The 27,149-nt window shown below is 38.7% G+C and overlaps 3 protein-coding genes across 3 annotated transcripts; all 3 read left to right on the forward strand.

Moving 5' to 3' along the window:
• Positions 1-2,293: 2,293 nt before the first annotated feature.
• Positions 2,294-9,656, forward strand: lpar3 (lysophosphatidic acid receptor 3). Its single transcript, XM_083940642.1, has 3 exons — positions 2,294-2,402; positions 3,365-4,119; positions 8,114-9,656. Exons 2-3 carry the CDS (start codon positions 3,378-3,380, stop codon positions 8,440-8,442), a joined length of 1,071 nt encoding a protein of 356 aa, XP_083796768.1. The 5' UTR covers positions 2,294-2,402; positions 3,365-3,377; the 3' UTR covers positions 8,443-9,656.
• A 4,457-nt stretch (positions 9,657-14,113) lies between these two features.
• On the forward strand, positions 14,114-18,695 carry LOC310945031 (uncharacterized protein; the record flags this gene model as incomplete). The annotated part of the gene is made up of 8 exons (XM_083910971.1): positions 14,114-14,158; positions 14,826-14,916; positions 15,222-15,354; positions 15,732-15,855; positions 16,232-16,336; positions 17,532-17,634; positions 18,291-18,436; positions 18,588-18,695. The coding sequence occupies 8 exons, from the start codon at positions 14,114-14,116 to the stop codon at positions 18,693-18,695; spliced, it is 855 nt and encodes a 284-aa protein (XP_083767097.1).
• Positions 18,696-19,086: 391 nt separating this feature from the next.
• Positions 19,087-26,594, forward strand: LOC310945033 (atrial natriuretic peptide receptor 2-like; the record flags this gene model as incomplete). Its single annotated transcript, XM_083910974.1, has 15 exons — positions 19,087-19,217; positions 19,934-20,020; positions 20,111-20,254; positions 20,712-20,833; positions 21,512-21,656; positions 21,922-21,970; positions 22,055-22,162; positions 22,316-22,435; positions 22,618-22,711; positions 23,161-23,248; positions 23,445-23,584; positions 23,776-23,928; positions 24,887-24,985; positions 25,378-25,469; positions 26,484-26,594. 15 exons carry the CDS (start codon positions 19,087-19,089, stop codon positions 26,592-26,594), a joined length of 1,683 nt encoding a protein of 560 aa, XP_083767100.1.
• Positions 26,595-27,149: the final 555 nt, after the last annotated feature.

Raw genomic sequence — 27,149 nt, forward strand, 5'->3', positions numbered from 1 at the left:
AGAACTACACTGAGACAGTTTTATCAGTAAATCTACAGCTACAAGCAAGTGAAGATATTGAGACAAGCTGGAACACAACTTCACACTTTGATTTTTATCTAAAAGCCCAGTACTCGCACTCAAAGGTGTTTCCTTAATTTGTTACAACATGCTGACAAAACGCCAAAGGTAGAGGTGGTTATATAATGACTGTAAATGAGGCAGTACAGTACATCATTAAGAGCCACACCACAGAGTATTTTTCTGATGAGGCAATATTGCCCTCATAGTAGTCCTATTTAATCTCAAACAGCTAGGGGAGGGAGAGGATCGATTCCCTGAAGGCAGTAATCATTAAAAACTTAACAGGTAAACTGACCATCTTAAAGCATCTAGAAACAAAAGTCCTAGATTTAAGTCGTATTTAAAAAATAAAGGTTATGCTGTTATGTTTAGCATACTCACGTGCCTCTTGACCCGGGTAAAAAACTTAACAATTTAGGTCTTTCACCAATGAATAATGTGATTTCAGACAATATTTGTGCATCAAGGGCGGTTCTGCGATTGCATTTTATGGAAGTAGAAATTGGACAGGAAACTGAGTCTGACCTAGAAAATCATTTTTTTCCCCTTAAAGAACTTGTCTGTGTTTGCCACAGGGTGCTACACGTGAGGAATAAGGACTAAACTAAGCATGCACAGAGTGAATGTAGCCTCTTTCTGATTGTAACACTTTCAATCTCTCCAACTATCCCCGGTCTCCCCTACATAATAAGCGGTGGACAAAGTACTCTTTTGGAATAAATCCCTACTCTTAGTTTTTACTTAAGTAAAAGTAGCAATTCCAAACTGTAGAAATACTCTGCTACAAGTCCTGCAATCAAAATGTTACTTAAGTAAAAGTACAAAGGTATTAGCACCAAAATGTACTTAAAGTCAAAAAAGTAAAAGTACAGAATGGTCCATTTCAGAATATTATGTCATTAGATTATAACTGACAGATTAATGTAAATATCTTCTGTTGCAGCTGATAAAGGTGGTGCTAATTCTAATTAATTTATAAACTGCTGTGTTGCTTAATCTGCCATATATGTTATTTTATTTGTTGATAATATGTTGTATTAATAATTATTAATTTGTATTATAATATTAATTTGTGAAGTAACTAGTAAGTATAATATTTGCTCTGAAATGTGGAGTAGTAGCTGATTTTGTTCTGCTTAATTATGCTGCTGTAGGCCTAGTCTGCCGGGGAATTGTACTGTTCCTGATGCTCTGAGCTTCTCTCCTCTGTCTGTATCATTCATGTTTCATCAATGCATCTTACTAATTCAAATTCATCTGCTGATCGTGGTCCTGCATGACTCTTTCTGCCGCTATTATCACTATATACAATCATTAGTTTTATAAATTATAAAATGTGTAGCCATAAAAACACCATCAGTAATATACATCATTGTATCACAGCTGTTGTTACCCCTACTCATCACTGATCATATTATTTACCACCATAATTATTATCATTGTCATATTCTTTCACCTTAGCTGTACTTTCTACTGTATTAACTGCCATAACATACTGCATAAGTCAGATTCACATTACTATAGATATTATTAAAGTTACTGTTACTTGTGTGGTTGCTTGCGTCTCTGGGACTGTATCTGTCTGTCTGTCTTTGTCTCTCTTTGTCCACCTGTCTGTCTTTTCTCTCTTTCTCTCTCCTTTTCTTCCTTCCCAACCGGTCAGGACAGATGTCCGACCTCCATAGGCTGGGTCTGTCTGTCGTTCCTGCTTGTTACAGAGAAGGTTTTCGTTGCCACTGTGCTCAAAGGGGGAATTGTTAGGTCTATAAATCACAGTCATAAAGTGTGGTATGTACCTACTCCTTATCTAAAGTGTCCCGAGATAACTTTTGTTATGACTTGGCACTATAAATAAAATTGAATTGAGTTGAATAAAATGGAATTAGTGAAGTACAAGTACCTCAAAATTGAGGAAATGTACTTTATTTTCACTACACTGTACATTATAAATCAAATGTCGGTAAAATTGTCAATTATTTTTGAGCAAAATAACAGGAGGATTACATTCCTTCAAAAAAACAATAACAACAACAACAGATGAAACAGTTCATTCCCACTTCAGTGCCGGTGTTTTGATGGCACCAGTGAGCTCGCGGGGACTCGTGCGGTCAACCGGAGGAATTCACATGTGAGGCTGGGTGGCACGCACACGCCCTCGACGTCACCGAGCTGAAGCCTCAAAGTAAAGACGCTCAACTTCTCTGCCTGCACTCGCTTCTTCGTCCTCCGTGCTGTCACCTCCCTCCGTCCCCAGCAGCGGGGGAAACATGGTCATTAACTCGGCACGGAATATTTCGCAACTTGTACTCTACTGACTCACCGCGGACACCTTCGCGCAGGTAAACTCACCTGGCTCACTGTTGTTCTTCTTCTCTTTGTTATTATTTGGGGTTTATAGTTGGGTTTCTGTTGGCCGAGAGTGTTTGTTTTGTCTGTTTTACATGGTTTCCTGCCAGAGTTTGTGTTTGTCTTTGTCAGGCTGTGGGACTTGCTCATCCCTCCCTCCCTACCTTTACTTCGACAGGTAGTAAAGCGAATTGCATAACAAAGGCTTCTCAAGCCACGGTGAAGCTCTAGGCTACTTCACCCAGAATTACCAACGGGATATTTGTTTTGCTGCATTTCTGAAGAGTTTACTCAACAAGTGTTTGTAGGCTACAGGTAGCCTATGTAAAAAATGACCGAGCGTGTGGTTAGGACTCTCTTTTGAATGTTGCTATGGACACTATCTTGTTCAACTTCAGTCATAGCCCGTGCCGTGATCTCAAAGTTTTATTCAAAGCAGCTTCTCACGGTAAATGGGTTTCGGCATGTGCACTTACCTTTTTGGAGTCGAGTCATTAAATCTCTAATTGGCCTTGGGAGAATTGGCATCATGTTCTGATCTGTTATATAAAAGATTTCAATTCTGACTTTTGATCTATCTTATCATGACATAATACCTTTTGCTCTTATTTAATAGATTAAAACCTACAACATTGATTTGAAATAGCTATATTTTAGGTTGTTTGGTCTACAAAATGTCAGGAAATTGTGACAAATTATAATATTTATAATCCTAATTTCCCAGACAGCAAGGTGAAGTCTCCAAATGTTGTCTCAAATGTCAAAACAGTTGTCCAAAACCCAAAGATATTTTATGAACCATCACATTAGACAAAGAACAGCAGCAAATCCTCACATTTGAGAAGCAGGTAATGACATTTGGCATTTTTTGCTTGATAAATAACAATCTTTTAATTTTTGCTCTACTTCAATTGATAAATGGTTCCACTAATGTTTTCTCAATCTCTTGCCACAGACGCATCTCTAAAATGGCCCAACAGAACCACAGCTGTCATTACAATGAGTCCATGGACTTCTTCTACCACAACATTGGCGCTGCTGATAAATGGGACAAAACCCAGCTGATCCTGGTACAGGTGGTGGGCTCTCTCTTCTGCTGTTTCATCCTGGTCTCCAATGCCATGGTCGTAGCTGCCGTCATCACCAACAAGAGGTTTCACTACCCTTTTTACTATCTCCTATCCAACCTCGCCGCCTCGGACTTCCTGGCAGGCATAGCGTACGTGTACCTGATGTTTAACACAGGTGAGGTGTCATGGAAACTTACCGTTAAAGGATACTTTATCCGTCAAGGTCTCCTGGACATCAGTCTCTCAGCCTCGCTGGCTAACCTGTTGGTAATAGCTCTGGAGCGCTACATCTCCGTCATGAACTGGAAAGTCCACAGCAACCTGACCAAGAGGAGGGTGACCCTGCTGATTGTACTGGTGTGGGCCATCTCCATCTTCATGGGGGCTGTGCCGAGTCTGGGCTGGAACTGCATCTGCAACCTGAGCGATTGCTCCCAGCTGGCTCCCATCTTCAGCAGGAGCTACCTGATCTTCTGGTCTGTGTCTAACCTGGTGGTGTTTCTAGTGATGGTGGTTATCTACACGAGGATCTACACCTACGTCAAGAGGAAGACGGCGGTGCTCTCGCCACATACCAGCGGCTCCATCAATCGCAAGAGGACGCCCATCAAGCTCATCAAGACGGTCATGGTTGTGCTCGGTAGGTGCTTGTCATGAAAGTGCTGTCTGTGCAGCATCATCAGTACACTGAGTCAGAACCTTTCCCAGACTAGTCGGGTGTAAGTAGTTGTGGTGTATACCTGTGTGTCTTTAGTCAGGGTCACAAAGTCCTGGTGGTTCGATGAGTCACTGCTGAACACACTGGATTGTAATCTGGCTGATATGAAGGAAAACCTTGAGCATTATAACACAAACACTTATGCTTTCAGTAGAGAGTGAGTCTGAAAGCAAAAGAAGTCAGCAGTCCCCCCGTATGTATCTTGTGTTTTTGTCCCTTTGTCAGATTGTTGTTGGGTTTCTGACCTGTGGCTTAAACCCATTACCCACTAATCTGTCATTAAATTATTTGCTTTATAGATCATTCAAAATATATATATATATATTTATTTTAATGGGGCTAATTGGTGCAGCACTACAATGTTATTTTCCCAGTAGGAAACCAAAAAAAAAAAGGCTGAGGTTTCCTTCTCTTCTCATGCAAGATGAGGCGGTCAGATATCCAGGCCTGACTTTTTTATTTTTTTATTTAGGTGTTTCAACAGGATGTATGTTTTGAAACACTCTTCGTATCATATAAAAACCATGCATGAGATATTGTATTGACATTGCACAGTCGCCCTGCAGAATAACAGTCTGTCATTGTTCTTTGTCTCTTTGGGCACTCTTCTTGTTGCCTGGCCAGAAGGCTCAATACAGTTTGTAGCGTAGGAGCTGTCTGCCTTTGTACACTTTATTCCAGACTGCTGTGTAATTATCTCTCCCTGCAAGGACACTGCTCCTGAGCCTGTGTGGCGTACCATCTATACCACACCACACTGGCCTTCAATAAATGTCCCCTCTTCCCCACCCATCCAGAAAAAAAAAGGAAGAAGCAGAATAACCTATACTTGAGGTCTTTGTCAATTGCTTTCAGATGCTTTGCAGAGCTCCCTTGAGCTTGTGGAAGTGTTAGTACACAAGGGTCATTGTTAAAGGAATACTTTACTCAATCAGTTACTCAAGTATAGCCTTGAATTCATGAAGAAAACTTTGCCTCCATGGTGAACAGAAAATCCATAAACAGAGATAAGTCTTGATGCACTGAAGTAACATTTACAAACTCTCACGCAACTCGTGCAGTATAACCCGAGTGTTGTTTATCCAGTCATACGCACAGTACTTCCCAAACACATGCATTGTCCCTAAAACCTTACAACAGTATTTACAACATTTCCAAGCTTGCACAGGCGCACTACTTTTCCGTGCAAGTCCGGACATGTAGTGCCAACAGGAGACTGTATATGTGTCGGTGTAAATATTTAATAACAACACACGTGCTTGGGAAGTACAAAGCTGATTTTGATGTTGAATTGTTCCCTTGCATTCCCTGTTGCGGTTGTTGTAACTTTGGGGTGAACTGTAAAAAAGACCTGTAATAGGTGGCATGAATCACACAGCAACGATATCTGAGAGAGAGGAAGAACATCTTAAAGACATCTGAGACATGCGGCCAGGTCCAGCTCAATGAGCTTTATTATTCAGGGGGGGAAAAAAAACTTTTGTTGCAGAAAGAGTCTGCTCAAGTGTAACTGGTATCTAGATAAACCAGTTTGGTTTGTATTTAACCCACACATGCTTTGTTGAAACAGAAGTAAAACGACTGAGTGCATAAGCGATGGATAGAGTCAGACATATCCACTGACACTTAAGAAGTAAAGAACTAATTCATGTGCAAATTCTCTTCATGGGATTTGTACCTCATGACACCAGTTTGATAAAATATCAATATACCAGTTTATAGCCTACAGCCACATCAACTATGCCAAGCACATTCTGATTCTGTTTTTATTCTTTAAGTGCAACCACCTTCGTCAAATAAATACCAACAGAGAAAAATAACACATGCTTGAAATGTGTGCTAAAACCCTCTGTCTTTTTCTCAGTCATAGATTAAAGGGGAATAAAGTCCACTTTTAAACTTCAATGCATGAAAAACTGCCAATGGAAGACCATTAAATGGGGTCTCACGCAATTTCAATTCAGTTCGCTTTATTCTGAACATGTGGGCCATCAAAGACAAAGAAGGAAAAAACGAGGACGAGGAATGAGTATAAGAATAGAAATTCACTGTAAAAATGTGGTAAACCTTTTGACTTTCGGGCCTTAGAGCAGTGAAAAACTTGAAAACGTTTCTACTTGACCCTTTACGTCTGTGTGCACATGTATTCATACCTGTGTACGTGAGACAAAGAAAGAGAGAGAGATGAATAGAACAGTTCTACAGATGTATTGAGGCACTAGAGATGTGGGTAGTGCAGACAAGTTGCTGCTTGTGTCTTCCAGAAATGTCTTAGTAGCTCTGTTTTTGTGCCCAAACATGTTTGAAATGGAGTGCTTATTGTCTGTTTCATTAGCCCCGTGCGACCTATCGTATCATCTGTCTACCAAACACAGTGTAAATGATTTACCCACAATAATGGCATATTGTACTCCCAACCTGTGTGTGCTTGTTGGAATGCTATTAGGATGGTATTGCTAAAATGCAGTGAATTTTAATGCAGGTAATTGTATACGTTCAATGTTTAAGCTTCATTAATGGAAATACATGAAAACATCAAATACACTCTGATTCTAATTCTGATTAATTTATCTATTTTCTTTTGAATACCTATCTGAACAGTCAGGAGCCTGTTTGTCAACTCAAAGGTGTGGCGCAATCCGTCCGTTAGTCAATCAACAGAAATCTATTCAGCAGTTTTGATTAATTAAATATCTAATCGACATTTGTCAAAGAAAAAAAAGTCAAATTCCCAGGTTCCAGGTTTTCATATGCGATGATTTGCTGTGTTGTAAATTGAGTATCTTCAGGGTTTTTGACTGTTGCGCAGAAAAACAAGATGAGAATTTGAATAGAGACGAATCAAACAATAATCATTAGGTGCAGTCCTAATTAACTCCACCACTAAACAGCAGATAACTGTTCTTAGACTGCTTCAATTTTTCACCAATATAAGAGCGCAGTGTTAAGAGTTAATGACTTTAAGTTTTTAATCTGGATTGCTAATTTATAATAAAGTACTTCACAGACAATTAATAATATATTGCATGAATGCTTTAAAATATGATAAAGATAATATATTAATTATGTGTTAATAAGACGATAGACTATATATGACTATAGCATCATAAACAAGTTTTTTGTTAGATTAAAAGATAAGAAAAGCATTATTATGCACTTATTTACAGTTAACTTTTTGTAGCTACCAGATTTAGAGAAAGAACAATTCCTTGTTAGGGTTAAAATGTATTTAACAGTTCAAAAGGGAGGGGAACTGTTACCAGTTAGACATGCGCTTAATTGTTTTCTTGTGAGAGTTGGATGAGTATTTTAGATGCATCGGCCGATGCAGCTGCTGTGTTTGCAGACAGGCGTGCACAGGCAGCTCGGTGTTGCTGGAGACGCCTTTTTAAAGTTCAGTAAATGTTCCTTTTTTCAAAAAATTGAGACTCGTAACATTTGTTATCATCATTGTGTAATTTTTGTGATGCAAATTGAGGTAGCAAAAGTAGTATTGACTCCAAATATCGGCTCAAGAAAATCGGCAGTTCGTATCGGTCATCGGCTAATGCTGTTGAAAAAACTGTATTGGCATCGCCCCTAAAAAATCCATATCGGTCGATCCCTAATGCCTACCAGCAGCACTAAAGAGTGTTTGATATGTGCACAAAACAAGGTGTTGTGGTTTTATCGAGGGTTTACGTGTCTGACTTTCTTGGCCAGCCACGGTCACTTCTTTGAGTCTCTGGTGACAACAAGAACCCAGAAAGTTCGGTCTTTAAAACTATTATAAAACTATTATAAAAATACCCTTTTTGACCTTTTGAGCAAATGGCCATTGTATTCACACTGACACCTGCACAGAAAAAGGGATACTTGTGTGATGCATTATAAAAACTTACTATGTGTGATTTGCTGTATTTTTTTTTTCCTGAAGGGGCCTTTGTGATCTGCTGGACTCCCGGCCTGGTGGTTCTGCTACTGGACGGCCTCAACTGTAAGAGTTGTAAGGTCATGAAAACAAAACGCTGGCTGCTGCTACTGGCTGTACTCAACTCTGTCATGAACCCCTGTATCTACTCCTACAAGGACGAGGAGATGTGGACAACCTTCAAGAACCTCATGCGTTGCATTGGTAATGGCACGCGGCGGCAGCGGTCGACGAAGGCCAACGCCAGGCCGCTCAGTTCTGCTCAGGATACAGGCAACAGTCAGCCTCCCTCAGAGGAGACAAAAACTGATGATCAGGGCATACTCAAGACCTGAAAATGGAACTTAATAAGAATTAACCAGAACACATGTCTAGCTCTGACTGGACGTACCTATGAAGATAAAGATTGGAGTTGACTTGAAAGAGAAACCACATCGGTTGGTCTCAGGTTGTCGCCGTCCTCCACAGAGTACTTTCTTGAAGAGACACTGCAGGCCAGCTGCTCCAGTGTAGAGCTGATGAAATGGAAATAAAAAGGAGACCATGATGCAATTTTTGGACACAATACACCCATTCATGTGTATTTGGAGATTCCTGTTGTTGTATCTGTCTCCTTTTGTATTCCTCATCACATCCTTGTGTGTTATTTAAACTTGAACAATTCTGCTCTGCAATGGCTGAAGAAAGAATCTAGTATGAAGTACACAGCGGTACATTTCTACTTTTACCTCTAAAAAGCGTAAAAATCATGCAATGGGTGACTTAACTTTCACCCAAATTTACATGTGTGTACATCCTTTAGGTTTACATGCTGTGCGGCTTTTGAGGAAGCAGTGCTGTAATGGGTGATCTGGTTAGGACATTGATCTTGTTAGTAATCAGATACTAAAACTAAACTGTAGGTTTGCTTGCATAAGGGAAAGCTTTAAAGATGATTTCCTGTTTTTAAACACAGCCAGTGAATATATACTGTTGTACTATATGGTATGTATCTACTTGTAAATCTTGCAAAATAACTTAAAGAAGAGAAAGGTAAAGTATTAATTTTCAAATGTATGACAGCCAGCATGCTCAGCATGACCTGCTTGTTTTGGCCAATTTTAAGAAAGAAGCTTACCTAGAAAATCCCACCCTGTGTTCTTTTGTAAAGCAAGTTTGCCTTCTGGGAAAAGATAACAGTAACTCCTTTCTTGTCCCATCTGTTCACCTTTACAAACAGATCAACTCCTTCCTGCAGCACCTCATGGAGGTTCTCACTGTAGCATTTTTACACGTCCACTTCAGCTCACTGAATGGCTGCTGTTGCTCTGACGTAACAGCTGCTCACCTGACAGTGCAAGGGTTGTAAAATGATGTTGCGACACTGGATTCCTGCTGGAGTTTCAGCAATATGAGTGTACCTGCAGGAACCGAAGAGGATATGACTGAATAGATGCCTCACATGTTAAATCATTGACAGGGTTGAAATGACACTTATTCAACCTGATGTACAGTATTTATGCCACAACGCTGTAAAAGACATGACATCATTAAAGCTATTTCATTTTTGTATCATGGTAGTGTACTAATGTCACATAAGAGTGGTGAGTGGAAGGTTTACAGCTCATATGGTGGTGTTTCTTTATTGAAACAAGATCTTTCATGATCATTCCTGCGTAGTGTTACTTTTAAACTGTAAGCCGTTTGAAATCATTTGTCAAATATACTGTGCACAATATATTTGCACAGCACTTGATTTCAATGAAGAGCTTTCAACTATCTTACAATTAACGAATATAGAGCTGGGTATTTTTATGGTGTTGATCAAAATGACCCAAAACCAGGTACTGTTGAAACTTCTCCAGTCATGAGATATCTGCATTTTGTTCCTTTTTGTACCCAGATCTTGGGGAGAAAAAGACTTTGTATGGTTTTGCTTGCAGCCAATCAACGCAAAAGTTCTTACGTGACGTGTGTTTGGCCAGCAGCCACAACTCATACAGTATCCGTATTTAACAGGGTTGGCAGTTCGGTGTTCAGATAAAGTACTCTGTTGGTAACTATATCAATGTACAGGTGCTGGGATTGGTACGGGCATCATTTTTTTTAAATGATACCCATCCCTAACATGCAGTAATTAGTAGAAACCTCTAATATGAACAGTTTGAATATGATTCCCTTAAAGTACCAAGAATGTGCTAAATAATATTTGATTGATCTATAATGATATACATTAATCATTTACTAAAACTTCTGCTAGCAGTGGCTCATGGTAATGTTATCTGTTGGTCCTTCCCTTTGGTCCAGACTGAAATATCTCAACGATCACTGGATGGTTTGCCATGACATTTTGTACAGACATTCATTGAAATATGTCAACATGCACCACATGGATTGGTACAACATTTTGTAGACATTCATGGTTTCCAGACGATGAACCTTAAATGTTATCGACTGACTTTTCCTCTAGAAACGCCATGAGGATGACAGTTTATTGATATGTCTAGACGACTATTGTATGGATATGATACAATTTGTTGCAGACATTCATTTCCCCCTAAATAATTTTGATAATTCCCCCCTCACTTTCTCTCCAGCGCCACCACCAAGTCAAAAATGTTATTCTTTGATTTAAATACCTGTTAAAAGCAAGCCGCCTCAGCTGTACTTTAGAGGTAATTGGCAAATGTTTAGCATGTTGAAGTAAGACGGTGAACAGATGAAGATATCTGCTCAACATCAGCCTTCTAACATTGTCATGTGAGCATGTAAGCAGAGTGGCTGCAGCCTTTTTAAACGTTGCACACACCACCCACTTGGCACCTGAGTTAGTAAAACCAAACCATGAGATTACTTGTAAATCCTGTTTGACTGAGTCTGAGTGTCTCCTGATTTTCATTAAATTAACTGTCACTAACTGATAATGCCTGTTGTAACTTTCGAAAACACTTCAGTGCAGATGACAGCAAAAAGATTATCTGACACTCTAGTTTAGGGCTGCCAAGTTTTTAGAGAGCATATATAGAGGTCGCAGTGTGGACTAGTGCAATATCCAAATTGCAGGGGGCACATTTATATAAGGAAAACTATGTCAAAATACATTTATGAATTAATTATTGTGGTGCTGCGGAGATGACACAGCCTACAAGTCATATTCAAGAGACAAAAAAAAATCTTTGTTTGGTACAGAACCTCTATCATAAATCACACCATTATTTTAATATACTTTTCAATGAAAGTGAGAATATTCATACAAAAACTATCATTGCATCCAAAATTGTGGATGGTAATTTCATTATCAGCCAAAAATAATCACAATTAGATATTTTTCCTCGTTTTTTGCAGCCCTACTCCTTATTCATGACGTGTACTGCAGTCAATAGTTGATGAAGTACCGTTGCTAGAGATTGCTGATGCTCAAGAGCTGCCACTTTAGGATCATTTACTCTGTTCTGGCAAATTAGTGGATGACCTTTAGAAAAACAGAATTGACTCTTAAGTGTATGGAACAAGATCCTCATCTGAATTAGAGTGGAAAGCCGTTGCATCAGTAAAAAGCAAAAACACATGAAAGTATTTTGATCTGAATTTAGTATAGCTTTCTGTAAATTAACAGTAAACCGACACTATTTGAATTTTCTTGTAAATGACACCCATCAAATTCTGGAAAATGATCAAATTTTGTTGGCTTAAGGAAGATTGAAATGTATTTAAATAAAACATGTTCAGTAGTTTATAAACTACCATCCGTGATGTAAATTACAGTATTTATTTTGAAAGGGTGCTGTTTAATACTAGACACTGTATACGTATACTGTATATCCCCTTTAATTTCCTAATTTACTTAATTTACATGTCGACATGCAAATCTATTGTTCCTAACCCTTTGCTCTTTGCAACCACAGAACCACAGGCGTTTATATTCCCACCTCATATTCCAGGTAACCTGCTTTTACACTTGTAATCACAGGTGAAACTCCTTTTATGCTGTAAAATCCCATTAAGCTTTTAATCCCTGAAGCAGCAAAAGGTTCAACACTGTACATATTGCTCATGTAAAACTTCTCAGGATGTAAATGATTCAGTTTATGTGTTTATGAAAGTCTTGTAATTTGTTATAGTACTTGTATGTCCTCAGCAGAGCCCTCTGGAGAACTGTCCCGACTGCTGCGTGCCTCTCTGGTTTTGCATTCCTAAAAACATGAACTGTAAACTTGTGTGGTGTGGCAGGCCTTTTTCTACAGCTGTGCTGTAATTATGCATTCTTGAAAAGCCAATTAAATTTCACAGATGTTCAGAAATGCTGTTTTTTTGGTTTCATCTTAATCTCAGGGCAGACAGATTTGGCAGAGAAGGAAAATGTTCATCTTTACACACAGGGTAAGATAAAAAGATAAAAATAACCGCTGTGCCATGAAGGCGAGGACTCATGAGGCCAAGTTTAAAGTTAAAACATCTACAATTTACATAATTCTCTTGCAAAGGTTTCAGCTCAGTCTCAACTGAACACTATGATACACATAATAATGATGTTACTTGATAAATGGAAGCAAGGAGTTTGTCAGTCTAAAATAATAGACAGTGCACAAATCACTATTTTACAACTTGTCATATTCAAAAATTATAGTGATTTTACCCAAATACGTTCATAATTTGCCGCTCATTCACCCATTTACACGTGTCGTTGTGTCATTCTTTGATCAGATTCAACCATAATTGTGGCTGAAAGCTCTGGAAAAAGCTTGTATATGTTGTTTTTTGTCAAACAACATTTGAGAAAGTTGAGGTGTAGGCGTATTGAATATCAATTCGCAAGAGCTGTGGCCACATACCTACAATCATCCCACTGTCAACAATAGTGGATGTGTCTATTTGCAATAGGCCAATTTCATTTATATGGCACCTTTTAGCCATTTGGCATCAACACAAACACACCTTCACATACACATGCTTGCCAAATTTCAGCCTCCTAGGACAAACACTGTGGCAGCTGTAGTGTTGGGAAATTTTTGTGGCGGACAGAACTAGAGCTGCCGGCCGCAGCCAAAAAGTTACCCAACCAAGAGCTCCCTGATCTGGTAAATGTAACCACACAAGATGATGCTTCCTGTTGATACATCCTCAAGGAAGACAATGAAAGTCTGTTACCATTAAACAACCTACAATCATGTCTACCAAGGATGATTGTTCAAATCAACTGTCACGTTGATACCAGACAGTAATAATGGCGTGCAAAAGACAAATCCTTTGAGATTTCCACGTCTTTTTGTTTATTATAAAGCAGGTCGAGGTGCTTTATAAATACTGTGAAATCTGAAAGGAAATGCACACAGCCTGTATTCAGAAACTGTACCTTTAAACGAGCCATTCTGGACTTCTGTACAGTTTTGATGTCACAGCTATACTATATATAGGTAGAAAGTGCCACTGTGGTGCCGTTATAGTCATTCTCGGGTTGCAATGACGTTGCAGAGACACCAAGAGCGCAGATGCAAAAGACCCGAAAGCGCTGACCAATCAGAGCAGACTGGACAGAGGGTGAATACAAGTATATTCAGACAGAAAAAGAAAGTGTTTTTCGAACATTAAAGCATATAAACATGTCCTAGTAGAAACCAAAAATACAATTATTAACCTGCAAATGAGCATGATATGCCCCCTTTAAACAGTAGAGGTGTGTGGTGAGTTCAGGTGAAGCAGAGAGCTTTTGGTGATTCTGACCTTTAGGACAGTGAAGGTGAGCTGACGCACCTTGTGGATGAGAACGTGATCAAACTGTGATTGGAGAGCCTCTTCTGCTGATTGGACATGATTGGACAATTAGGGTCAAGGGAGACAGTGGGCATCAGGAAGAAAAGGGCACTTAAGCTGTATTGAGGTGACTACACACACACACACACACACACACACACACACACACACACACACACACACACACACACACACACACACACACACACACACATATTTGGTCATTCACTCAGTCAGTCAGTTCAGAGCAGGTCCTGCACAACGGCAAACCTCCTCATGGCTCTGTGGACAGCGGCACCCCTTTACCTGTGTTTCCTGCTGGTAAGTTCTCCCACAGTAGACGATTAATAAATATAACACTACAACAGATTTGACTCCAGAGAGGAAATGTGGACTTACAGCCACAGATGTTTAAGGTTAACCTGTTAATGATGTGAAAAGAGGGCAGGGGTGATGCATTTCCTTGTGACTGTATTTACACAGAGGCAGAAATATAAGCTACTGTGCCATCTGATTGTGTGATATTCACATTTTCATTTATTGCTGAGGTACCCCTCTTGCTTTTGTTGTCTTGTCAGAAACACTTGTTGCTGCGTTCATGTGGCCATGGGCTTGTGACGTTTCTGTGTATTGCTGGGTTACTTGTTAGCTTCTTGTGGGGCTGACTTACTCCATTATAAAAAAATCTGTAATTTATCTTGAATAAAGATAATACTGGGATTCTTATTAACATGTATTCAATGTAGTGTGTTTCCTAGTTATGTTGGCATCACCTGTTATTTGCCTTTTCTTTCCTTTTTTTTTTAAAAAGAAACTATCATTTTGTCTCAAAACTAACAAGCTTTAACAAAGCTGAGTTGTGTATTTAATTCATTAACACATGACAAGCCCTGACTCCTTGATAATACACTTAACATACTTTTCAAATGTGTTTACACGCACCAAAAAATGCCTCTACATAATAAAAGCTTCCTGTCCTTGCCTGCAGGGAGTAAATTGCTGGCATGATCTGGACAACACAGAGTACGACTGTTGGCCGATCAACAGTCCAAATGACTTCAACATGATTAACTGCGGCGGTGAGTTTATAATGCATTTATTTGTCTGTTTGAGTGTTTCATTGCAGTTGAAACAGCTGATCTGTAGTGTCTTTGGGTTATGTACAGTTTGTGTTATTTTAAAATCAGATGATTTTCCTCTTTGGGCTGAAAAGGAGGGAGACATAATTTACAACTTTTGTCCAGAATAAATTACATTGACTATGTAGGTGTGGCTTAACGTAATTATGTACAAATACATTGGCAGTATCCCTTACTGCATGCATAGGTACACTTGTATCTACACACTATGTATGCTCAGCTGCCGAGCATGTGTGTTGTCACAGGTCTGGAAATGGCCTGGGTGCAGCGTCCTCCAGAGAAAGTAACCAATGGGGAAGAGTTCAATGTCTCGTACACGGTGACAGCGTCAGATTCCTTCTACGAGTACGCAGTCAGGAACAAGATTTTCCAGTTCAGGTGAGTGTGTTACATAAACGCCTGGCATCCTAAACCTCTGCCATGCCCTAAATGCACACACACACATGTGCGTTTGTGTGTGTGTGCGTGTGTCTGTATTTCTGTGTATTTTTGTCTTGGAAATAATCAGAAGAAGTAAGTACATTTATTTTCGCACAGTGTCTTACGTAATGCAAAATTGCAATTAATCAGATAATGCAGATAATGGATGATCTATTCCAGACTGATGCATCTGTGTAATTCATTAATACTGCTTTCATTTTCAAGTTTAAGCTCTGAGGAAGGCAGCAGGTTTTTGTTTGAGCTTCCATTGTGAATAGCATCACAGGATTTTATGTTCATTTATGTATTTGTCTTCCCTCCTATGTTCCTTCTAGTAATGCGTCAGAAGCAAAGAGGTTCTGTCATGAACACGAGTGCCCTGTAAACTGGAACAACGCTAATGAAATGAACTGCTGTGTGTATCACGCCAACATCCACTCCTGTCCTCTTGGTCTCATGGTGCGTACCAGAAGTGTTTATTACAACACTGGTTTCATCTTTACCAAACACAATCCACTCTGTCATCATCACACTACAGCAAGCAAACACACACACAAAATCGTAAAATGGGATCCATCTCCTCCATCTGAAACGATCCCTTTCAGCGCTTGTCTCTTTTAGTGACATCCCAACCGTACAGACGTCTTGACAGCTCATTTAAAACTCGTTATTAAAACTTTCTAGTGAAGCAGTGACACATCTACTCAGTGAGTGAGCACACAACTTGTTGAACCCTAATAACAGTTATCAAGAACAGTATCAGCACTTACAAACACATTAAAGAGCCAAAGAAAAAGACCACGTTTTGGAACAGAAACCTCTGGTGTCTTTGCAGAAACAAGGCGGAATATGTGGCCCGTGGATTCCTGACGATGGTAAAATAGTGACTCACACTGTCTCAAAAGCAGGCAAGATGTCCCAGAAATTCTGGACTTCAAAGGTGAGCAAACACAAACAAAACTCTTCAAAAGAATGGGTAAATCTTTAACATGTGTTGATGTTTGCTGAACATTTGTAGTATTTCTTACAGCCCCCATATCCTAATAGTATTGACAATTCATTTCCTTTTTTTTTACACACAAAGACAAAAACCTCTCTTAAAAAAGATGTCTGAAAAAATCTTTTACTATTAAATTTCACAATTTCCCAACTGCCTTTTTTCACTGACAATATGGTCCAGAACCTTCTTTTTGGGTAAAAGAGTCTCTCTAATGACAGATGTTCAACTTACACACAAGCAAAACATAAAAGACATGAGTTTGATCAAAGTGACACATCCTTTGTGGAGCCCGTAGTCTGTTATGTTGATATGTCACGATACGACACTGCAGCAGGTTTTAATTACCTGTCTGTTAGTAACAAATTACAAGAGTATACAAAGCCATACTTTGGATTGTGGCTCATCAAATGCTTTAAAAGTAAAGACAACCATGAATTCCTGTATAATTCAATTCTATTTATGTAGTTAAAATCATGCAGAATATTTAGGTTTAATGTCTTATTCCCACGTTTTAAAAAAACAAAGAAAGAAACATCAGAGCATAGGGGAAAAAGTAAACAGAACTTAAATGCATGTGTAGGTGAGGTAAAAACACAGCTTATCTAAAAACCTCTTGTAGAAGGAGAGAGAAAAAAACATGGCCCTTTGATCATCACCTCTCTCTCCCTTCTTTCCCGTCTTTTTCAGCTGCTCTACCAAATAATAATAATGATAATAATAATAATACAAAAAGACAATAAAACCCCTCACGATTAACATGCATATTCTTTTACATGCCTCATCACATTGTAATCATGATTAGTTGCTAATAAAAAAAACTGTACTATGTTGAACACACTTCTGGATATACAGACATAGTAAATCACACATACGGTTCATCATTTTTTTATGTTTTATATTGATAAAAAGCACCTTCTCTTCTCAAAGGACAAACAATTCCTTATACAAATAACACATACACCTCTCTTAATTTGTAAGACAGAGTACACTAAAGGATGGTTGAATAATTGAAGAATAATATCAATGGTTTAAATAGTTTGCAGAATTTTTTTATGCATGCATTTTATTTTAGCAAGGAATGATCGACAATCATTTTGTTGTTAAATTTTCTTGAATGATGTGTTTTCACATACAGGTGGTGCTGATCCACGTGGGAGTCACCTCAGTCATAGCTCATATCAAAATGGGGCAGATGCACGCAGCCCTGGAGTCCAAAGTGCTTGTTGTCAGCGCTCAAGGTCAGTCTTCTAAGTTTCCATTTGTTGATATGCTGAATCAGTATGTGCTAAAATAATGTCTCAGCCAGGACTTGTTGATATCCGTACAGAATTACCATCTTTATAGGAGTTGAACACGACAGAACTAAATATGTAAGTTGTTTTATTTACCAGACAAAGAGACTTTCCATTTTCTGCTTCTCTATATACTACTATATTCTACTTTGCCACATTTATGTTATAACTTTTCTCATCAGTTACTTTGCAGATTTAGATTAATACAAAATGTAACAAAATAAATTATAATATACTATCATAGGTCAAGATAAGACTTTATCTATCCTTGGGGGTGATTCACAAGCTACCCAGTAGTATATAAACAAGTTTAAATGATCTTTATCAGCTGCAGCATTAACATGATTTACTCGGGAATTAATCAATAATTATTATTAAACACTTCTGAAATTATTAATTGTGCATAATGAGTACTTTTGATTTTGGTACATTTTGAAGCGACTACTGTACTTTTGTATATAGGTTTTTTTTGCAAGACTTTTACTTATAACAGTAACAGATACATTTATAATGCGTTTTTTTCTACTTTTACTCGAGTAAACAATCTCCCACTTCTTCCTCCACTGAATCCACTAAATATAAAATATGTGTTTGTGTTTCAGTGTGTGGGGATGATGTTTGTGAGCTGGAGGAGAACTGTCTGAACTGTCCTGCAGACTGTGGCATCTGCCCGATGCCCATCATTATTAAGGTGGCCATCGGGCTCCCGGTTGCTCTCTTCAGCAGCGGCTTTATCCTAACCATGGTGGTCAGTCTGTGCCGCACACACACGCACACGCACACGCACACATACACACACACGCAGGCACACACACACACACACACACACACACACACACACACACACACACACACAGGATATGTTTTTTAACGCTCTGTTTATCTCTTCCTCCCGGCAGTGGCTCCAGTACCAGAAACAGAGGATGCTTTGGGATGAAAGCTGGATCATCAACTACAAAAACATAGTATTTGGTAACTTGTCTCGTGCTGAAGTTTTTCAAAGATAATATTTACACATACAGACAACTTTGCTTACATCACATTATAAGACTTTTATGTGCTTAATTGGTACTTTTTATTCTAAAGATTTGAAGTAGTTTTTCAAGCCTTTATTATATAGGACAGACAGGGAATTGGGTGAGAGAGAGGGGAGGAGACATGCAGCAAAGGGCCGCAGGTCAGAGTCAAACCCACGGCCGGAGAACCTTCAGCCTCTTTTCGTGGGGCAGCCGGTGGCACAGTGGTTAGAGCAGCTAATTTTACTTTAAAGTGACAAGAATATGATTGATAGATCTGTCATGTTATCTGGTTTATCTGTCACGATTGTGGGTATTGCATTCTCAAATTAAATGTTACTGAGTATCTAACTATCCGGTGTTTGCAGGTAAATTGTGCTGCATGGGCCTCGGCAGCACCATGAGCCTGCAATGTGTCAAGAGTAACTCCACCATCAGTCAAACTACTGTTGTGACCGTGTGTTCCGGAGTCAACACTTCCTTCAAACAGGGCTTCATCCAGCCAGGCATCTAGTGAGAAATTTTATTTTTTTAGTGTAAGCTATATGTTGCATGAATAGGAGACATTCAACCAGCAGAAGTAAAAGGATATTATTTTTGACTGTTTCATTTAGACACACCACCTCACTCTTACTCTTTTGCTGTATGGATCAATAAAATATGGACAATAATATATAGATCAGCACCATAAAGTGTGTAGCAGTGTAAAATTCAAGATTGATACCCAAAGGGAAATGTATATGTTACAGAAGCACAGAGGCTGGCTGAGAGGTCATAACAGATAAAGAACTTTTTAAATGAACAGAGATCAAATATATTGGAGGGATGGCATTAAAAAAAGCTGTATCAATTGCAAACATTACCTTTTAATTACTGTTTGAATTGTGAAAATATTTGTGCAAAAGCCCAGTTGTGCAACCCTGGCAGCCATGATGGGAGAACTGTATAAGATGCATGCGGTTACATACTAACAATTAACGTAAATATGGGTCGTAATAAGCTGCTTGCACAATCAACCAATGTTTTTTTTGGTGAGGACGGTCTTGAATTATAAGTATAATATTCATAATACAGCATATAATGTTTAAGTTCAAATTTATACAATCAACTTCTGTTCTTAAAGTGGTATGACTGGTTCCCATGCATGCCACAAATATAAAAAGATGAATCTATTCCATATTCTGTAATTAGGTAATGAAGTTGACTTGGTTATTTTTACTGTCTTGCAGTGATGGGAGGACGGTGGCAGTGAAGCACATCCAAAATAAACATTTCACGCTCTCTAAAACCATCAGGAAGGAGGTGAAAGAAGTTAGGTGAGAGAAAACCTGCAGGAAAAAAAAAAGTACTGCCTTAATAAAGCCCCCCTGACCCCTTGAGCTTATATAAGTTTTCATATTGGCTAGGCAACTGGACCACCCCAATCTATGCAAGTTCATTGGTGGTTCCATCGAGGTCCCCTACGTTAGCATCATCACAGAGTACTGCCCCAAAGGAAGTCTGTCTGATGTCCTGCTGAATGACGACATCCCCATAAACTGGGGCTTCAGGTGAGAAAATATTAAGGCTGATTAATTGAAAAAGGAATCAGACGATGAATCCATCATCTTAAAAAATCATTATTGCAGTACTATACTTATTTGTATAGAAATCTATAAAAATAATGCATGAGTTATGCTAATCTATTTTAGTTTTTTTTACAGTTCATACTAACACTCTAGGAGCTGAAGATAATGGTTAGGAATCCCTGTTTGCAGTTGATTGGATGATGGATTGTGTGGTGTGTGTGTGTTTTTTTTTATTCCACAGATGTCAACATAACGTGATGAAATGCTAAATGTAAAATTTTAGCTCCATTCTAGACTCAAAATTTTTTACACCACAATTCAAGAATCATAGGAATGAGATCATAATCAGAAATACTTTAATCCCAGGGGGAAATTATTTTTGTTACAAAACCCCTGATATACAAACAACAAATTTCTTCTCGTTTCTTCTCCCGTGCAGACTGTCTTTTGCCACTGACATCGCCCGTGGGATGTCCTACCTCCATCAACACAGGTTGTTTCATGGGAGACTTCACACTAGAAACTGTGTTATTGACGACCGCTGGGTGTGCAAAATCTCTGGTAAAAAAATCCTCGGACACAACCGTAATGTGCAGCTTCAAAGCATTTCAGTCTTTGTCTTATTCTGTTTTCAACAATCAGACATCTGTGATAAGTCCTATATTGTAAAATGTAAAATTTCCATGTTTTTTTAAAATTATAACGCAGGTGCTATATAAATACCCTGAAAGTATCAAAACGCTTGATCCAATGAGAAACACACAGCCAGTTAGGACTTCTGTATGGTTGTGATGTCTTTACTATATATAGGAAAGTGAAGCTACATTGCTGTTACAGCCATTCCTTAGCTGCAATGATGATGCAGAGATGACGAGAGCGCAGATGCGAAAAACCAGGAAACGCTGATCAATCAGAGCAAACTTTTTCGAAGGGGGGCTTAAAGGGAAAGGTGCTAAAACGGAGCATTTCAGACAGAGAGTGAATACAAGTATTCAGACAGACTGTATGAGAAAAACATTAAAGCATGTAAACATGTTCTAGTTGAAACCCAAAATGCAAGTTTGAACCTGAAAATAAACATAATATGGGACCTTTAAATAACACTATGAAACAAAAACATCTGCTTATAGGGATCATTGTATGACTCATCCTACACCAGCAGCAGTGTTATCATCAAGGCAAAGTGAACAACAACAACCTACCTCACCGTGCATCGTATTTTTCTTTATTTGGCCTCAGATTATGGGCTCCCAGCCTACAGAAGGGAGGACTTTGAGGCTGTCAGTAATGGCTTCAAATTTGGGGATGTAAATCGTATATACTGTGCCCCAGAGGTCCTGCTGGGAAACAGCTCCAATATGACACCAGCAGCAGATGTCTACAGGTATGTTTGAGGTCACAGTATTTGCCATTAATTGTAAAGCAGTTCATGAACATTTGATAAAATTAAAGTTCATTTTGGATCGAGCATGCACATTTGATTAGACAGTTAAATCACAGATGTGGAAATTGTGTTATGGTGGACAGGCAATTGTCTTCATATATAGATATATATGAAAAATGTTAGATGTTGACTCTTTTCACTAGAATATACTGTACATGATAATGATATCCTTTCTCTCTCTCCATTTCCCTCCTCCTCTCTTCAGCTACTCCATGATTCTCGTTGAGATTGCAACTCGCTCTGACCTCATTTCAGTGAGTATGGCAGCCTTCTCTGTAGATTACAACCTTCGGCTTCCTTTTGATCTTAGCTTTGTAACCAGCAGTCCTCTCTAACAGGACCAGGCTGAGGGACCAAGGGTTGATATCTTTTGGCGCCCCCCTCTGCCTGAAGTCAAAGCAGGGAAGGCAGATACTGACTGTCCCAGCCAAGGAGACTACTGTGAGGTCTGTCTGGTGTGCAAATGATTGAAATGTTGCTAGAATTGGATATGCAAAAATGTGATATTGGTACTAAAGCTCTTGATGAATGTGCTATTCAATACCTGCAAGCATTTGACCGTTTGAGGTGTTGCTGTCTTCTCTGGAACACTTGAGCAGCTTATTAAGAAATGCTGGAGTCATAACGTCACCATGAGGCCCACGTTTGAGCAGGTGAAGAAGATGCTTGACAAAATGAACCCGCACAAAGTCAGCCCCGTGGACATGATGATGAACCTGGTAATAACACACTGAAATATGGTTAAAAAAATAATAATTAAAAAAAATTGGTGTAAAGCTACATAAGACATTAGTTCAAATCTGCAGTGAATACAAATATATCATATATAATGTGACATTAGAGAAATAAAGACAAATGCTAAGTTGAGTTTCAGACACAAACAGAGTTGGTTTAACTGCAGATGGAGAAGTACAGCAAACATCTGGAGGCCATAGTTGCTGAGAGAACACAGGACCTTCTTCAAGAGAAACAGAAGACGGATCGGCTGTTATACAGTAAGTCAGGATAACAGTGAGGGGTTGCATGGCTCTAATGATTGATCCCCAGCAGAATCATGGTATTGACCAAGTACTGCTTTTAGGAATTTGTCTTGGTGGCGTTGCAGAAATAACAATGATATATTTACAACAAGCACTGGATTTGTAGTTCATTATGTAAAGGGTGATGAACTGTAAACTATAAAATGCATATACCGGGTTATTACAGTTAAGTTAATTTCAGTTAATTATTCATATGAGTTACTTACACTTGAAGTGTAAATCTTGAAGTATTAAAGGATACAGTCAAATGTGCTCACTGCCATCTAGTGGCGCAGAAACAGCACCTTCATCATTCCAAGAGTTTACTGCTTGTATGTAAAGCATCTTTGAGAACTCTGCAAACAATAGTTTAGCTCAATGTTTTTCTTAGAATATTATTTTTAAGTCATGAAATTCCTGTGCAGGTATGTTACCAAAACCTGTGGCTGATGACCTTCGTCAAGGTCGAACATCAGAGGCTCAGAGTTACTCCAATGCCACCGTCTACTTCAGGTTTGCATAAAGCAAGTTCATTAAATAGACCTTTATTTTGTAAAGGGCATTTGTTGGGTTGTAGTTACTCTGGAGTGTGACTTTTGTTTTATTAACACGAATACATTTTCAATGGGATTTTCCCTCAATGTAAATTGTTTGGTTACATAAATGCAGAACTGGAGATGACTGACTCTGTATTATTCCCCTGTGGCAGCGATATTGTTGGCTTTACTCAGCTGTCTGGTGCCAGCACCCCCCACCAGGTTGTGAACTTCCTCAACCAGCTCTACACCGCCTTTGATGACATTATTGATAATTACGACGTCTACAAAGTGGAGACAATAGGGGATGCTTGTAAGTAAGGATGATAAAGTGATTTTGAACTTAAAAGCTGACAAATCACTTTTATAAAACACTAGGAGAGGCTGATCCACAATTGATATAACCGTTTAAAAGGCAAAAACAACAACAAATTTACCATCTTAAGAGCGCCTGAATGTGTTCCTGTCTTGTCTCTTGTCTTGGCTAACTGGATTATCTTCCAGACATGGTGGTCTCTGGGGTCCCTCAAGAAAATGGCATCAATCATGCTGGAGAGATAGCCAGCATGGCTCTTGATTTGGTCAGTGTCTGCCACAGTTTCAAGATCCCTCACAAACCCAACACGCAGCTGAAGATACGTGCCGGCATCCACTCAGGTACTAAAGAGGAAAACTAGAAACGATCTTGGTACTGCATGCATAGACAGTCAAACCAAAAACTAAAAGTAACAGTCGCTCAGCCTTTGCAGTGGGTCCCATGTAGAATGACGTATAATCACACCACCTCGAAGGGGGCATAACAGCTTTGTGTATCCCTTGGTCCAGACTCTTTACCATAGGACCCAGGAAACCTATGCACAAGATCTTAATCCTACTTCCTCCAGACGTCCAGACTCTCCTCACATAAGGCATACCAAGTCTAAAGGACTACTAGCTCTCTTAAAATACCAAACCATGACCATGGACAATAAACAACTTATACATTTCTTCATGTTTAATATCCTTTTCCACTCACTGGGGACATCTCGCCTGTGTTCAGCATCAGTTTATCAATTAGTCCTGTGCTGTCCTTCCCAGAGGTTAATATAACAGATGGCTTTCAGAGTGAAGACACATTCTCAGAGTTACAATACTCAAAGGTTGCAGTACGTGATAGTAAGATGAGATAAGTAAAGATAATTAAACAACCTTTACATACAGTATATGTGAAGTCAAACATTATTGAAATGAAATATAAATGTAAAATGGTAATAATCATTTTAAATTTAAAGGTATATATTTTAAGTCTTCTCAATGCTGAGCTTTCCGCCCTCTAGTGTGACAACATAAATTATATGTATTGTAAGATAGAACAAGTAAGAAATTGAGAGAGATAAGAGCCTTATCATATATCACATCACATATGTAGCCTGAAAACCCTCTTGTATTAACATATCTTTGTTATTTTTCATGTTCACAGTCATTTATTTGACTGCTTCATATATACTGTACATATATGTAAAAATAGAGAAAAAATAAAAAAATAACTCAAAGATTGAAATCCAAATTAATCAGGATTCAGCAATTATTCACCCAACATTTTTTTTTTACAATCACTGCTGTTTTATTGTGCCAGGACCTGTTGTGGCCGGAGTGGTTGGCACCAAAATGCCTCGCTACTGCCTGTTTGGAGACACTGTCAACACAGCATCTCGCATGGAATCAACAAGTGAAGGTAACCAAGGATTAGATACACTGCCTTTGATCCAATTAATGTCTCAACATGGCACAGTTTGTCTCAGTGTGCTCTTCTAATATTGTCTTGCATCGATTCCACAGTGTGTCTGCGGTGTCATTCAATGGCAGTTCATAATTAGCCTTTGGCCTGTGCTGTTGCTGCTGCTGTAGTGCCAAAAAGGATTATCTCTTTGTTTGCTCACTGGCACAGCACAGTGGAGTTACAACATGGAAGTTGCAGTGAAGAAAAATACAAAAGTTGTTGAAATAACAGCATAATTTGCACACAATGATGCACAAAGAAAATAGGAATAAATCTGCCACAATACATTTCAGGTGTGTATTGTTCATATTACTATGCAATATCACATGCTGTGTTTTTGTCCATAGCTCTGAAGATCCAGGTGAGTGGTGCCACAGCTGACCTGCTTCACACACTCAGGGGTTACCTTCTGACATGCAGAGGAACACTCATTGTGAAGGTAACATTATATTCATATATATATATATATATATATAGTATATATACAGTATATATAATGGTGGGAATACAATGTGTAGTGATGGGCCATTTTATTCTGCTCATCTCACTTAATTGAATTGTGTTATATTAACAAGTATTATTATTATTATTATTATTTGTCAAATCCATTTATATCAATCAGGGTAGGCCAAAAAAAATAATTTTTCTCATACTGTTGGTCTGAATATACCTGTATTCACCGTCTTAAATGCTCCGTTTTAGCCCCTGTCTCTTTAAGCCCCCCTCCAGAACAAGCCCAGTATGTTTTGATTGGTTAGCGTTTCCGGGTCTTCCGCATCTATGCACTCATTGTCTCTGACCCTCACTGCAGCCAGTAAATTACTGTAAAGACACTGTAATAGCACTCTGCCTATACATATAGTTGACAACCGTACGTAAGTCTCAACGGCTTGTTTAAAAGCACTGTTTCTGAATACGGGCTGTGTGCATTTCTCTGTAGATTGAGCGTTTTGATCCTTTCACAGTATTTATAGAACCCCTCGACCTGCTTTATAATAAAATAATAAAATAGAATCTCACTTTTTCCTTTTGTAGCACCTTTAAAAAGCTTTGAAAAGGCCAAGGGATTTATGAGGCTGAGATCTGAAAAGATCACAGGAAATTCAAAACCTTCCTCCAAGGCTTTAGAGACTCACTGGGTGTGTCTGCCATTAGCTCTGCTTTTCAGGGAAGTATTTTATCATCCACTTCTACAGGCTTCTGTTCACATTGTAACCTAAGACCTCTTTTTCGGGGATGCCATGTGTGATTAAAGAGGAGGGGTTCAGCTCTCAGTCCCAGCGGACAGGGCGGCTGACACTTGGGATGTCTTGCTAAGAGGTGACCTCAGCTGCTCTCTGCCCCCCCAGCAAACCCTAATGGCTTTATTTAAAAATTCAAAGGGACACATGCTTTGCAATATGACTCTCCTCTCTCTCTCTTGTCCACTCTGTCTCTTATTTATCTACAACAGGGTAAAGGGGAGATGACAACATGGTGGCTTGAAGCAAAGAAAGAGGATTACACAGACCCACTGCTCAGAACATCTGAATTCAGAGGAGTCCCAGTCCCAGTTAGTGACTAGATCTGGGTAGAGCCTAAAATAACAATAAAAAGACAATAACTGTATGGGAACTGGTCAGGCTTTGTGTTGTGCAATTGAATTATCTCCAGTGAGCTACATTGGGTTTACATGTTCAAATACAATGATAGCATGAATTAATAGTTGATCATGGATTTAAATGTCATACACTGCACTGTAAATGTAATAGATGAAACCAGTAAAGTGTTCAGAAGTGTTTGTCATTGTCATGGCTCCACTGATGTGACCAGAAGTGATGATGGCAAGCACTTTGATATCATTTTGTAGAAATTATGACTCAACATTTTTTTTAGTTGTTGGGAAGAATGTAAAAAATATATATGCAGCAAAACATGCCAGAGATGAGGAAACGTTTTTTTTCTTTTTTTAAAAAAATCATCACATAATAATTTTTCTCTCAAATATAGATTTATTTGTACCCTGAGGCACTTTTCTATTTCTGATAAATTAAAAGTAAATGAGATATTCACTGCCTGATAATAAAGAAAAACCCCTCTTAAAATAAATAAATAAAAATTTGCAAAGCACTTAGATAAA

The sequence above is a fragment of the Echiichthys vipera genome (genome assembly GCF_963691815.1).
Source record: "Echiichthys vipera genome assembly, chromosome: 3".
Classification (NCBI taxonomy): domain Eukaryota; kingdom Metazoa; phylum Chordata; class Actinopteri; order Perciformes; family Trachinidae; genus Echiichthys; species Echiichthys vipera.

What these genes read in the sequence shown, in the direction of transcription:
- lpar3 (XM_083940642.1), top strand. Translation starts at nt 3,378, where the DNA reads ATGGCCCAACAGAACCACAGCTGTCATTACAATGAGTCCATGGACTTC. An exon ending in GACGGTCATGGTTGTGCTCG is followed by an intron (nt 4,120 to 8,113) that starts GTAGGTGCTTGT and finishes TTTTTCCTGAAG; the next exon opens with GGGCCTTTGTGATCTGCTGG.